This window comes from Camelina sativa, chromosome 7 (assembly GCF_000633955.1).
Source record: "Camelina sativa cultivar DH55 chromosome 7, Cs, whole genome shotgun sequence".
Lineage (NCBI taxonomy): Eukaryota > Viridiplantae > Streptophyta > Magnoliopsida > Brassicales > Brassicaceae > Camelina > Camelina sativa.
In genome coordinates, this window is record NC_025691.1 from 1,315,325 (window position 1) to 1,327,528 (window position 12,204).

The 12,204-nt window shown below is 39.2% G+C and overlaps 4 protein-coding genes across 7 annotated transcripts in view; 1 reads left to right on the forward strand and 3 right to left on the reverse strand.

The window, feature by feature from the left end:
- The window catches only part of LOC104704162 (UPF0187 protein At3g61320, chloroplastic-like), a 5,149-nt gene extending 4,298 nt beyond the window's left edge, over positions 1-851 (reverse strand). Inside the window, exon 1 of the mRNA XM_010420294.2 lies at positions 11-851. Within this exon, the coding sequence (XP_010418596.1) occupies positions 11-703 (693 nt within the window). The 5' untranslated portion in view covers positions 704-851. The remainder of the gene's footprint in view (positions 1-10) is intronic.
- LOC104699773 (AT-hook motif nuclear-localized protein 11) lies at positions 3,492-5,958 on the forward strand. Of its 4 annotated transcripts, none has more exons than XM_010415128.2 (6): positions 3,492-3,755; positions 3,901-4,473; positions 4,868-4,935; positions 5,028-5,159; positions 5,247-5,408; positions 5,495-5,958. In XM_010415128.2, the coding sequence occupies exons 2-6, from the start codon at positions 4,026-4,028 to the stop codon at positions 5,735-5,737; spliced, it is 1,053 nt and encodes a 350-aa protein (XP_010413430.1). In that variant the 5' UTR covers positions 3,492-3,755; positions 3,901-4,025; the 3' UTR covers positions 5,738-5,958. The 4 variants fall into 4 exon arrangements, with proteins under 4 accessions (XP_010413430.1, XP_010413433.1, XP_010413431.1 ...); XM_010415131.2 differs by having other exon boundaries at positions 3,492-3,748; XM_010415129.2 differs by having other exon boundaries at positions 3,492-3,743.
- On the reverse strand, positions 5,933-8,953 carry LOC104699772 (FT-interacting protein 1-like). Its single transcript, XM_010415126.1, has one exon. It carries the CDS (start codon positions 8,893-8,895, stop codon positions 5,983-5,985), a length of 2,913 nt encoding a protein of 970 aa, XP_010413428.1. The 5' UTR covers positions 8,896-8,953; the 3' UTR covers positions 5,933-5,982.
- Positions 10,009-11,835, reverse strand: LOC104704163. Its single transcript, XM_010420295.1, has 5 exons — positions 11,315-11,835; positions 10,999-11,191; positions 10,777-10,841; positions 10,467-10,677; positions 10,009-10,395 (listed from the first exon to the last, which is right to left on the reverse strand). The coding sequence occupies exons 1-5, from the start codon at positions 11,833-11,835 to the stop codon at positions 10,009-10,011; spliced, it is 1,377 nt and encodes a 458-aa protein (XP_010418597.1).

Below are 12,204 nucleotides of genomic sequence, written 5' to 3' on the forward strand. Positions count from 1 at the left end.
AAGATTTCACCTTAAGAGCCACAGGGAAAGCAGCAACGTAACGAAGAAGCAAATCTTTGATAATCAATTCATCACCGGAGCTATCAACGGAACAAATCACTTGCCTAGCTAAATCATTAGTTCCAGCAATGATCCCAACCCAAGCTTTCCTTCCTTCTTCATACCTCGAATACGAAGCCTCCGTACGAAACACAAGAAGAAGAGCCAAAGCAGGAGCAGTGAGCTGATACGGCAACGACGACGATCGAAGAATCGGGAAAATCCCAGGAAGCCAATCCAAAGCCACGGCGGTGTTATAGCTAGCGATCACAACCGCGACGCTCGTGAAGAAGAAAACAGGAGGAATCAGAGAGAGTATAACGCGTGAAGAGAAGCTCGAGAGTAGATGACGCACGTGGCGGAGAGAGCTCCTGTGTTCGACCCATTTCTCGTGCGTGTAGAGTGAGCGTTTCTGCTGCATCCCACGCTCTTTAATCTCGTCCGCCCAGTCAGGGACAGCTCTGAGAAGCGTGATAAGCTTCTCTGTTAAGGCTTTGTCACGTGAATCGTTGGAATCGGGACCCGATGAGACGCGTGGAGGCTTTAGATTGACGGGTTTCCGGAACCCGGTGGTGGTGGAGAAGATAGGGAATCGTGATTCGAGGAGAGGTCGGTGACGGTGAGTGAAATTAGAAGAAACGGAGAGATTTATGGATTGATACATTGGCGGGAAAATTAGGGTTTATTTATTTATTTAGGGATTAGGGTTTTGGTAGAGACGACGAGGGTGAAGAACACACATGAGGCTGCGTAAGCGTACGGTTGCAGCAAATTCGCAAAATCGGAGTAAAGAAGTGATAATAAGGAAAAGAAAAAAAAGGTAGTTTGAAACAGTTGTTCCAGGATTGTTTACGTTCGGCATTAAAAAAACGACATCGTTTGTATCTGAGATATTTGTTAGGATTTAGGCCTCGAATCGATGTGTTTAATATTGGGCCTGATTATTCCTATCCGGCCCATAGAAAGTTTTTAACAAAAATGTCGTCGTTTATTTGAAACAAATGATTAGATTGTTGATCTTTTCACAACATGAGTTCAATTTCTGTGTTGTCTCATAGATTCTTCTTGGGTTCAATATTTTTAGATGAAACTGAAGATTAAAAAGTGCACATAAACAGACACGAGAACAGTTATGACTTGTTTTATCTACAAAAAGGCAGTTTTTAATCCATGTTATGTTTCTGTTAATGCCAAATATATACAATTTTTTTTTTTTTTTTTTTTTTTTAAACTGAATTTAGTTGGAAGGAATCTAAAGATTTACATCTTTGAGAGAAATAAATTGTGAAAGGGTTAGCCAGGTTTTTTTTATGAAGTGGAAGCCAGTGAGGAACAGAAGTCTACATCACATCACTTTCCTTTCACTCTCCAATTCAAGAGTGTGAGCTTCACTCTCTCATTCCCAATGCTTCGTTTGATGCACGCACCTAATCTATAGCGTTTGAGAATGAAGCCAACACACACAAAGATGATGATGTATGGTATGGGGGTGGGTACCTCCTAAATTTTTGCTAGATGCTAGAAAGTAGAAGTCCTACTATTAAAGAGATTTAGACCATCATTAGTGGTGAATACTCTTAGGAGTACTCTCTTGTTGGGCCCCAAAAACAGAATATTAAACCCATTTTTGAGTCCATTTTAGTGAGTATCGCTGCTTCTGATAGTAACTGAAGCAACACCCTGAGAAACCCGACGTGGCGTTTTGCCATTGGTTCCAGAAGAAATATAAAACGCAATTTTTTTTTTATCTCCAATTTTTTTCTTTCCGAGTCTCTCTCTCTTATCTGTCGGGTGAAAGACGATTTGGGTGGCGATTCTTGCGAATACCGGGAAATTCCATCGATTCAGACCGAATCTGATGAATTTTCCGACTAAATATGGAGGATGATGATGGCAAGCAGAGGCGATGGCGAAGAACAAGCGGTGTAACCCTAAGATGATGACGCTTCGGTTCTGAAGACAAACTGACGGTGGAGGAAAGTTTTCTGTCGATTTAACTTATTAGGCGTTGATTCATTGCTTTTGAGATTAAATTGATATTCACTTGCTTTTGAAATTTTGTTTTGGAGGATTGAGGGTTACGGTTAAATTACTCTGATTGTATGATATCGTTTTTATGAATGAGTAGCTTTTTATGTTCTTGTTATCTTATGTTTGTGTTTGTGTAAGATTAGTAGAGTGTTTAGTGTTTATGTATGTTGTTCTGATCAGAACCGATCCCAACTGTTTAGTGTTTGTTTATGTTGTTCTGTTTGTGTTTGTTGAGAAGGAAAGAAGGAAAGATTAGCACAAATGGTTTTTCTTCCTATATTGTTCTGCCTCGAAACCATGATAAGAAATCTTATATGGTTCTGCGTTTTCGTTATCAAAAGTAGTGAAACAAACTAAGTGAGTTTAGTCTGACTGTTATCTATAAACTTAGTATGATATAACTTGTGCTCCTGAGAGAAGATTTGTCACCTCTTTCTCTTCATTTTCTTGGTAGAACATTCAGATGCTGAGACTTTCATTGTAGATTGGATTACTGTCTAGTTTATATTGTAGAACGGTTCTGGTTGGATCATCGTTACTTGAATGATGTTAATAACTGGCCAATAAAGTATTTAGGATTAACGAGTCTGATCTACACATCAAGTTTCAAACATATTGGATTTAGATTTATCAGCCCAATGTTTGAAAGTCAAGACTTGATTCAATCCTAAGCTAATTATCCAAAGTATGATGTTTTGTCTTTTATGGTGTTGTATAGAACCTGGCGAACCCGACAGCTTTACTTAGTGGATTGATGATGCTGCGGCATCTGAAACTCAACAAACAAGCAGAGCAGATCCACAGCGCCATCATCAACACAATAGCCGAGGGAAAGTATAGAACAGTTGATCTAGGAGGCTCCTCAACCACAACAGATTTCACAAAAGCAATCTGTGATCATCTCTAAACACCCGTAAAAGCATGATTCTTTCTCTACCATTTACCAGTCTGATTTTCATTTACCTGTCTAATTGTTGTTTCGTTTGTTGTTTACTTTAATGTAGGATGTGAAGTGCCAAGGCTGCTACAACATGTAAACTTGGGAAACAGTTTTTTTTTTCATTCTTTTCCTTTGACATTACATAGTTTAAAGAACATACAAAACTTGTAAAATATGTTTAAGAATGAGCAACCCTTTTTTGGTTCTCTAGTAAAAAAATGATTTTGCAAAAATACTCTTAGGGTTGCTTTACTTAAATTAATATTAATTATATGTTTAAATAATTTGAGAGTAACTTAGAGAGTACCCCTTACTAATGATGCTCTTACAAGTCAAAGTCAGACATCAAAAAAATTAAAAAAAAATTCGAATTTGAAATCATATACTACCATTGTATTGTGTAATCCATCCACAGTAAATGCTTTCAACTCTTTGGAGAAGGGATCTGATTGGATATTTTTATTTTGTTTGTTTCTGTTTCCCTCTGTCACCCCCCAGTAAAGCAAAAAAAAAAAGCAACATCACATTCCTACACAGAAGAAAGAGAGAAGAGAACCCTAGGGAACCAAAACCCAAAGAACCCTCTTTTCTCTTCACCATTGCTGATGGTTGAGAAAGCTTCTTGAAAAGAGAATAAGAGATGAAGAAGATTAAAGATTGTTCGTTTTCCCTTCTGGATCTAGTTTCATCTTGAGATTTTATGAAGCTTGATACTAAAGCTACATAAAACCCAGTTAGGTGAAAGGAAAGTTTTTTTTGTTTTTTTTTTTTACAAGTTTTGAGGGATTTTCAGTTGCATGTTGCCTTACTCTGTAAGTTTATAGTATCTTTTTGAAGTCTATCGAACCCTTTAGATTCTGATTTTGTTCTCTTCTTATCCATTTTTTCAGAAGAAAATAGAAAAAACAAGTTTCTCTCTGCCTGCCCCTATTAGTTAGTAGTTCCAGTAGCCACAAAGTTCGAAGTCCCCAACGAATTTTTACTAAGTTAAAGTCAGAGTCTTTTTGGTAAGCTTATGGATCGAAGAGAAGCAATGGCGTTATCCGGGTCGGGTTCTTACTATATCCAAAGAGGAATACCCGGTTCAGGTCCTCCTCCTCCACAGACTCAACCGACGTTTCACGGTTCACAAGGGTTTCACCATTTCTCCAATTCCAACTCTCCTTTTGGGTCAAACCCAAACCCAAACCCTGGTGGTGGCTCTACTGGATTCGTGTCTCCTCCTTTACAAGTTGAGTCTTCTCCGGCCGATTCTTCAGCAACGGTGGGAGCTGCGGTTGCTCCTCCTCCTTCGGGTGACACTTCTGTGAAACGCAAGAGAGGACGGCCTAGAAAATATGGACAAGATGGTTCTGTTTCCTTGGCATTGTCTCCTTCAGTCTCCAATGTTTCTCCAAACTCTAGCAAACGTGGCCGTGGAAGACCTCCTGGCTCCGGCAGGAAGCACCGGCAATCTTCCATTGGTAAAAAAAGATCTCATCTTTGCTTCTTTTTTTATTGATTAGATGTAGTTTTGCGAGAAGGACATTGGCTCTGAATATGGTGGGAAGTTATATAAGCTTAGTTGATGATTGTATATATATAGTAGTTTTTTTCAGATGAGGACATTGGCTTTGAAATTGGTGGGACGTTATTATAGGCTAATCCCAACAGTTATTGGCTCTTTTAAGTTTTAAGGATTAGTTAAAGGTGGAGAGTTTAATAATGTCTAATTGCTGAATTCAAAATATAATCTTTTTTAATTATTGGCCTTTCTCTTAAACTCTGTTATTGCATTTGTTGTTTCTCATTACAAAAAATAAAGGCTGTAAATATTCTGAAGACTCGTCTTTTGTTTGTTTTGATTTATTTTGGAAGGTGATATGATGCCTTCATCGTCTGGAATGAGCTTCACACCGCACGTAATCGTAGTCTCCGTTGGTGAAGTATGTCTCTCCTTTCTCATCTTGATCTTGTGTTCTTTTTAATCTTTCTTATATAGTTCTTGAGATAATCACACTCTTTGTGTTGGTTTCAGGACATTGCATCAAAGGTTATATCTTTCTCACATCAAGGTCCAAGAGCAATATGTGTCTTATCCGCTAGCGGTGCTGTCTCTACTGCAACTCTTCTTCAGCCACCACCATCCCATGGAACTATTACTTACGAGGTTTTATCTAATTTTCCTCTCACATTATATCTTCTTTTAGAAGAGACAAAACCTTACTCATGTTGGATTGTAATTTATAATCTCTAGGGTCGTTTTGAGCTCATATCTCTCTCAACATCTTATCTGAACACAACTGACAATGACTACCCAAACCGCACTGGAAGTCTAGCGGTCTCACTTGCTAGCCCTGATGGTCGTGTCATTGGTGGTGGAATTGGAGGTCCTCTAATAGCAGCAAGTTCAGTTCAGGTGACATGCGCTTGTGAAATTCATTTTCTTTACATGAATTTAGATATCATCTTTTGAAACCTGTGTTTTGTTGCCTCCTAAAAAAGGTCATCGTTGGGAGCTTCATTTGGGCAACTCCGAAAGGGAAGATTAAAAAACGAGAAGAAACTTCTGAAGATGTACAAGATACTGGTGCTTTGGTCAACAATGATAACACAGCAGCAACGTCACCTCCTGTTCCTCAGCAAAGTCAAAACCTTGTTCAGAGCCCTGTAGGCATTTGGTCAACCGGTTCAAGGTCAATGGATATGCATCACGCCCATATCGACATTGATCTTATGCGTGGATGATTCATGTATATATAAGCATTGAATCTAGGAGAAGAAGAAGAAGAAGATTGAAACTTGAGCTAACCTCCCTGAAAAAAAAAAAGTCTATTTGGTTGTTTAGGAAAAGAAAACACTATTATTATTAGTAATTTTAGGAATTCTTGCGTGTTTTCGAGCTTTCAATTAATCGATTTGGTTTCTTGACTTGTGATAAACAGGACAAAAACTTCGCTTGTTTCTTATATGTATTTGCATACAATCTGTTTCTAGAGCATACAATCTGTTTTAGCAGGAAGCCGCCGAAAGAAATTAACCAGTCCAGGAGGTGTCTTTCCCCTGAATCTTGGATGTCTCATGATGTATAGTCCGGTGAGAAGAACAAAAACCTTAAAAGGCACAACATACAAAACCACAGAAGAAACAAAACATAGGACCATGAACATTGAAGTCGCTCTTGGATCTCTCCAGCTTAACAGAGCATGAACTCTTTCTCCCTGACCTGCTATATCTCCCACAACCGTTTGAGCTCTACTCGCGATACTCCTCAACCGCTCATACCTCATTTTTACAATCCCCGGGTCTTGAGACGAATAAGGAAAAGTATCAAACTCTTCGTTAAGTTCTTCTGGATGGATGTTGTCTGCAAATGAAATCCTTGTGTCCATGTGTGGAGGTTGTCTCGGACGTAACCTGTAGTTCCATACCGCAACCATGAACAAGCAAAAACACATCACCGGAAGAATCATCTCTGGTGAACACACTAACACAAAGTAGACTACATGTATAGCTGTACTCGCTAGAGGTTTCTTCCACCTGCAGATATCTTGAAACCACTCTCCTGTCCCGAGTAAACAAGAAAAAACCGAACTCAATCTGAAGAGATTTGCACGGCTCTTTCTCATGCTCCAAAAATGCGAATTCGAATCCGAAATGTACTCCACCACTTCTTTTCTAAGTGGCGGCTCAGCTCTACTTAACCTAGCCGCCACTAAGTTAACCGCGTGCTGCCGAAGAATCTCCTGCTGCACGACTTTCAACGGTCTTGCGTAATGCATTTTGGGAAGAAGTGGTTTCCAGTATTGAACTAGCATCTGAATATACGACGAGCAAGAAAACCTAATTGCCAAATGCAGTTCTCCCATCTTCTTTACACCTGAAGGTCGAAGAACAAGAAGCGGATACGAATTAGTGTAGATTCTTCCGGATTCGAGTGTCGAGATTCTAACTCTTATTTTCCCAATCTTCCCATCTCCTTTGTTACCACCGTTGATCTGATTGTTCTCGAACACGCCTATTGTGATCACTGTTGCTGGCTCGTAAACCTCCCATGTGTACTGCTCATTGAACCGCGGGTTAAAACAGTTCGTTATGGTCCGAGTCCTGACCCACTTGGTTCCATACTTAGCCACACAGTAAGCATCCACAGTCTCTTTCTTCCCAGTTTCTTGGCTCAAATTCAAACCTTCAATTCTCAAGATACCTAATTCAAGAACACCAATCGACGGCTGCTTATGACTCAACAACTCTTTCATCGACGGTCTGAAATCGCTGCTGTAGTAAGTAGACTCATCAAGAACGTGGTAGCCTCCTTCTAGGCAAACATTTAGATGAAGCCTCGTTGTAGCGAATCTGACTCTTCTCTGGTTCTCATTCTTAAGACTAAACCATTGGTCAGGGACTGTCCGGTTATCGTCAATCCGTCTACTAATTGAACCAAACGGTATATGTACTTCTCCCAGCGTTTCCTCTCGGTTAACCGCGACTCGGTCTTCAATAGAGACGATCAGATCTTCAAACGGTTCAGCCGCGACGAGCGTGAACTCTTCGTTCCATCTCGGATTCAGCGAGTGACTCGGTTTGGTTCGAACCACTTGGTTACCTAACTTGATTTTGACATATGGATTTGGAAACCGGTCTGGTACGATAACCAGGTCTTGTGCCTCGATGACGGTAACACGGAGGTACCAAAGCCTCGGAGAATGATAGACTTTAGAACGCAAACTCGATTTGTTAAGAGCGTTTAAAGCGTCTGAGTATGTCGCGTCTGAGAACGCTTCGTCTGCTTGAGTACCAAACCAAACAGCTAACATAACGTCGCCTCCTCTCTCGTGGTTGACTCTGTACCACTCAGGGGCTAAAGGACTGTCTGGTGCGACACGTGTCGGAATCTCATTGAGATCAAACTGGATTAAACCGACGAAATCGTCTTTGATCACGTCTTTGTCCATGACGATGACGTCAAGAACATTAGATTGTTGATCGGATTTGGAGAAAGCGAAGACTTCGTTCCAAACCGGGTTTTGATTCTTCTCGAAATGTTTTGTTTTGGCCGTAAAGTTTCCGAGTTTGACTTCGATATACGGATCTAGGCTTCCAGTTGGGTCCATGCGTGGAAGATCTCTAGCTTTCACGATTTTGATGAAGAGAAACTCCATTGGCTCCACGAGATCATGAGCACTTGGTCTTGCTCGTCTGCCTCCTCCGAGAACCGGATTCGTCTGTTTGATTGAATAATCCGGTGGATTCGGATTAATTCCCATAGTCGTAGGTATCAGAGAACCAAACCTCGGTTCTTGAAACCGAGAAGATTCCATAACCGGTGGCGGTTGAGGCCGTTGTGGTTCAGACGGTTGCGTTTGAGATGGTTTCTGATCTCCTCGTGGGCTTGATTTACTCTTCTCCGTTTTAGGGATGTTGTGGACTCTGTGCCTTGTCTTAGAAGGGATCTTCTTTGGAGTTGGAGGGATTAGATTCGGTACCTTGGGAGAGGGGTTATCAGTGACGAACACTTTGAGAGCAAGCTCACCTCCGCTGGCAGCTGCAAAAGAGAACATGCTCCATTTCTCTTTCTCAAGAGGGTAAGGCCATCCAACAGCTTCCGAGTACGGCAAAAACGCAGTTCCCAAGATTCGAATCTTACCTAGACATGACTTCGTTATACTGCTGGTTTTATTGTAAACGTAAGCCTCAAGAAACAGATTTGACAAATCCTCTGTTTCAGAGATGTTGAAGAAGAACTTCTCGTTCCAAACTGGACTCGAGTCATCGATCTTAGTCGAGGATTTTACTTTCTGATCGTCAAATCGTAGCTCGACGAAAGCATTAACACCGCCATAGTCATCTCTAGGTTTGAGTCTCGCGCTTATGACTTCAACGCCAAGTTTTAGATTACTCATCATATTTACTTCTAGAAAAGTTGATTAATTTTCTGAGGAAAACAGAGCAAGGGTTTTTGAAAGTTTCTTCTACATTAATGAGATCGTGGAGACTTGTCTTAGAAGGCAACTAGGCATATGTTTTTTCGGGGAAAATTGTAATGTAATTAAACGTTGACCGTGTTTAATTATGATTACGCAACGCGCTTATCTGTTACTAATCGTGACGCCAATCATAAGAATTTTGGATTATGATATAAAATAATAAAAACATGAGTTGCCAACAAGTCAGATTGGGTGCGGGCAAAAAAAAAAAAAAAAAGTCAGATTGGGCGTGGCCAGTGGGGGTAATGTAAAAGAGCTTGTTAGGTCAAAATTAGCAAAATCTGGTAAATTTTCTAAGTATGTGGTGTATATTATCGGTTATATAAAAATTACATATGATCAGATTTTTTATTTTTAAAACATGAAATCTACTAAAAGAACTCAACTCAGTTTATAAAAATTGTTTTGCAAATTAATGAAGTGAATAACTTTTCACAAGTTGGATATATGTTTACAATATACTCGTAGTAATGTAATGTCTACGGATTAAAAGTGTTACTTTGTTTCCGTCTCTGCATATTAGGCCTCAAGTCTCTCATTGCGCATACATATGTTGAAGTCGCTTGTATATCATTGGTCCTTCTTTATTCATTTTTGGGGGTCAATTATTCAATGTTTTAGTTTGTAAGTTGTAACTATTTTATTTGTTATTGTCTATTGAATTATCAACAACAAAATAAGGTTCTTATTATTATTTTGCATTGCTTAAATTATATATTTATATGTGAAAATAGGACGTCTAACCAATAATGAAAGTTGACAAAAACAAACTAATGGTATGTACATACCATATTAATTTTGGAGAACAATGTAGTTGGTGTTATACGACTAACTTTGGCAAAAGTAATATAGTAGTATATCAGACGACTGACTTAAAAATTTGATACAGTGATTTCCGAATTGGAAAACAAACTTGTAAACTAATTCTTTTTAACCGCCAAGAATTCAAATCCTGACTTCAACATAACTCTGTTCTAAAGAACTCTAATCTGAGGGTTCGCTAGTATATATACCAGTTGCTCTCGGATAAAGTTATACATATTTTCTTTGTTGAAGTGTCTTGTTTTTGACTTCCCAATACTCATTGCCCCACTTTTCAACCATTCTCTCCGCACTATCTTGTTTCTCATAAAACCTCTTGAGCTCATCATCTCCATAAGGCGGCGACAAATCACAAGCCACCTTGACGCTCGGAGACATAACCAACGAGTCGTCCATGCACTGCCTGATCAGACCACCGTCAGTGATAGGACAAGCCATCGTCTCTGAACACACTTCGGTGGCATTTTCAGGCACAGTCACATCCAACTTCATTAGTTTCCCGTAGCCTTGCAACGCATACAACATGTAATCATACACGTACTTCATCTCTAGGCTGTTCATCACGTATTCACTTCCTTGTCTCCCTATTGCTTGCGCCTATATATAGATTTATAAGATCATCCATGATTTAAACAAGTAGAAGATCTTGGACACTGTATGTTGCTTACCTTGTCAGTGTTGTTGTTACCCCATTCAACGGCGAACTTGAGATCACCACAGTTCTCGTGAGATTCAATGGGCCAGTAATGTTCTAATGGATTCATACCTCTTGCGAAGAAATCGTAGTACTTTTCTTTAATCAGTAGGGTCATACTGTCACAGGCTAATATATATTTTTTGCTCACCGACCATGCTCGACCTTCTATGTAAATCTTGTACCTTAAATGTCCAAATCCAAATCCCCAAAAATGTTCATAAATTATCCAAAAGTTTTAACATAAAAGTATTAAATAGATAGTCACTGCATATAGTATATACCTATGGGTGCATTGGTCTTCTAAGTTGGAACTTTGGAACCCTATATGTCTTTCATTCTCCCAATCCTGAAAACGCCATTACAATTACATATCAGATTAGTTGATATAGTAAAGTCATGATTTACGATCATGCATGCTTTTTACTTTTTAGGATATAGAACTAAATATCCACAAATTTTATAACTTAAACTCAATGCTGAAAATAAATGGGCATATTATATACCTGCTCATAGAGACGAACCATGGGATCATACTTATCGGAAAAATTACATTTCATAAAGTTTATTCTTTTCAGGGAAACCCGAGGGTTCCCTTTCCAGTAAGCATATGGAACTCTGTCCTTCCATTTAACCCTTTTGTTGGCTTCTCTAATCGCCACAGATAATTTTGTCCACTCCTTTATATTCACCTCCGGCCTTTCGATAATCGCAAAAATCAAAACCAAAAAAAAAATGTATCTGAAAACATATTAAACTAATACGTAAATCATAATTTAGATAAATGTAAAAGAATAAAAACAAAACACATACTATACGTACCAGCCCCAGAAGCTCCAATCAGGGAAAACGATGCCGTATGCTTCACGGTGACCACAATACTGAAACAGCGGCGGAGGAGGCCACGTGGCATTTGGTTCTCCTTGCCTAAAGTCTCGTTTCCAGATAGCGGGTTTGTCATGACAGAAGAAGAGAAGCTCGAGATCAGGGACTTGGCCAGGATACATTCTTAGAAGCTGAAGTATCCCCCAGATTGTGAACACATCTCTTGACTCATAAGCCTTTTTGTACTGATCAACATACAACCTCCCTGACTTTATCACTAGCCTGAAATGAGCCTTTTGTTTTGCCCTCTCTAGTGTTTCCCTTGTGATCCCTGTCTCTTCCCATACTTTTAGGTCTTGTTGGATCCATCTGAAGTAGTCAGGACAAGTTTCCGCGGAAGAGATTATTGCTGGTTCGATTCTGCTTGGGTAGTTTCTAGGACATTTTTGTGTGGTGTAGCAGTTTAATGGGTACGTGATGTTTGTGTTTGTAGATGTCGATATTGATGTCGTCATCATGTTCATGTGGATTATACTCTTACATATTATTACAAACTATATAAACAGTCAAAAGTCAATATATATGTCTGCATGACTAAAAATGACAAAAGAAATGAGAAAAAGAGTCTTAAGTGTAGTTAGTACCATATCCATCCAAGCACCTAGCATGAGGATGAAGACGATGATGAAGATAGTGATGATGGCTAATTTCGAATGGGAACTCTGTTTTTGATGATATGTTCTTGCCTTCTGATTAAAATTTTTGTTGTTCATCTTCATAGTTACTTGTCTGATTCAGATGACTTTGTTTAATTTCCCAGTGGAAAACCCATCTTAAAGAAGAGATTTGTTTGTTTGCCAAAAAAAAAAAAAAAAAAAAAAAAAAAA

What these genes read in the sequence shown, in the direction of transcription:
- LOC104699773 (XM_010415127.2), top strand. Translation starts at nt 4,026, where the DNA reads ATGGATCGAAGAGAAGCAATGGCGTTATCCGGGTCGGGTTCTTACTAT. An exon ending in TCGTAGTCTCCGTTGGTGAA is followed by an intron (nt 4,936 to 5,027) that starts GTATGTCTCTCC and finishes TGTTGGTTTCAG; the next exon opens with GACATTGCATCAAAGGTTAT. An exon ending in ATGGAACTATTACTTACGAG is followed by an intron (nt 5,160 to 5,246) that starts GTTTTATCTAAT and finishes TATAATCTCTAG; the next exon opens with GGTCGTTTTGAGCTCATATC.
- LOC104699772 (XM_010415126.1), bottom strand. Translation starts at nt 8,895, where the DNA reads ATGATGAGTAATCTAAAACTTGGCGTTGAAGTCATAAGCGCGAGACTC.
- LOC104704163 (XM_010420295.1), bottom strand. Translation starts at nt 11,835, where the DNA reads ATGATGACGACATCAATATCGACATCTACAAACACAAACATCACGTAC. An exon ending in GATTGGAGCTTCTGGGGCTG is followed by an intron (nt 11,192 to 11,314) that starts GTACGTATAGTA and finishes GATTATCGAAAG; the next exon opens with GCCGGAGGTGAATATAAAGG. An exon ending in TGGTTCGTCTCTATGAGCAG is followed by an intron (nt 10,842 to 10,998) that starts GTATATAATATG and finishes TGGCGTTTTCAG; the next exon opens with GATTGGGAGAATGAAAGACA.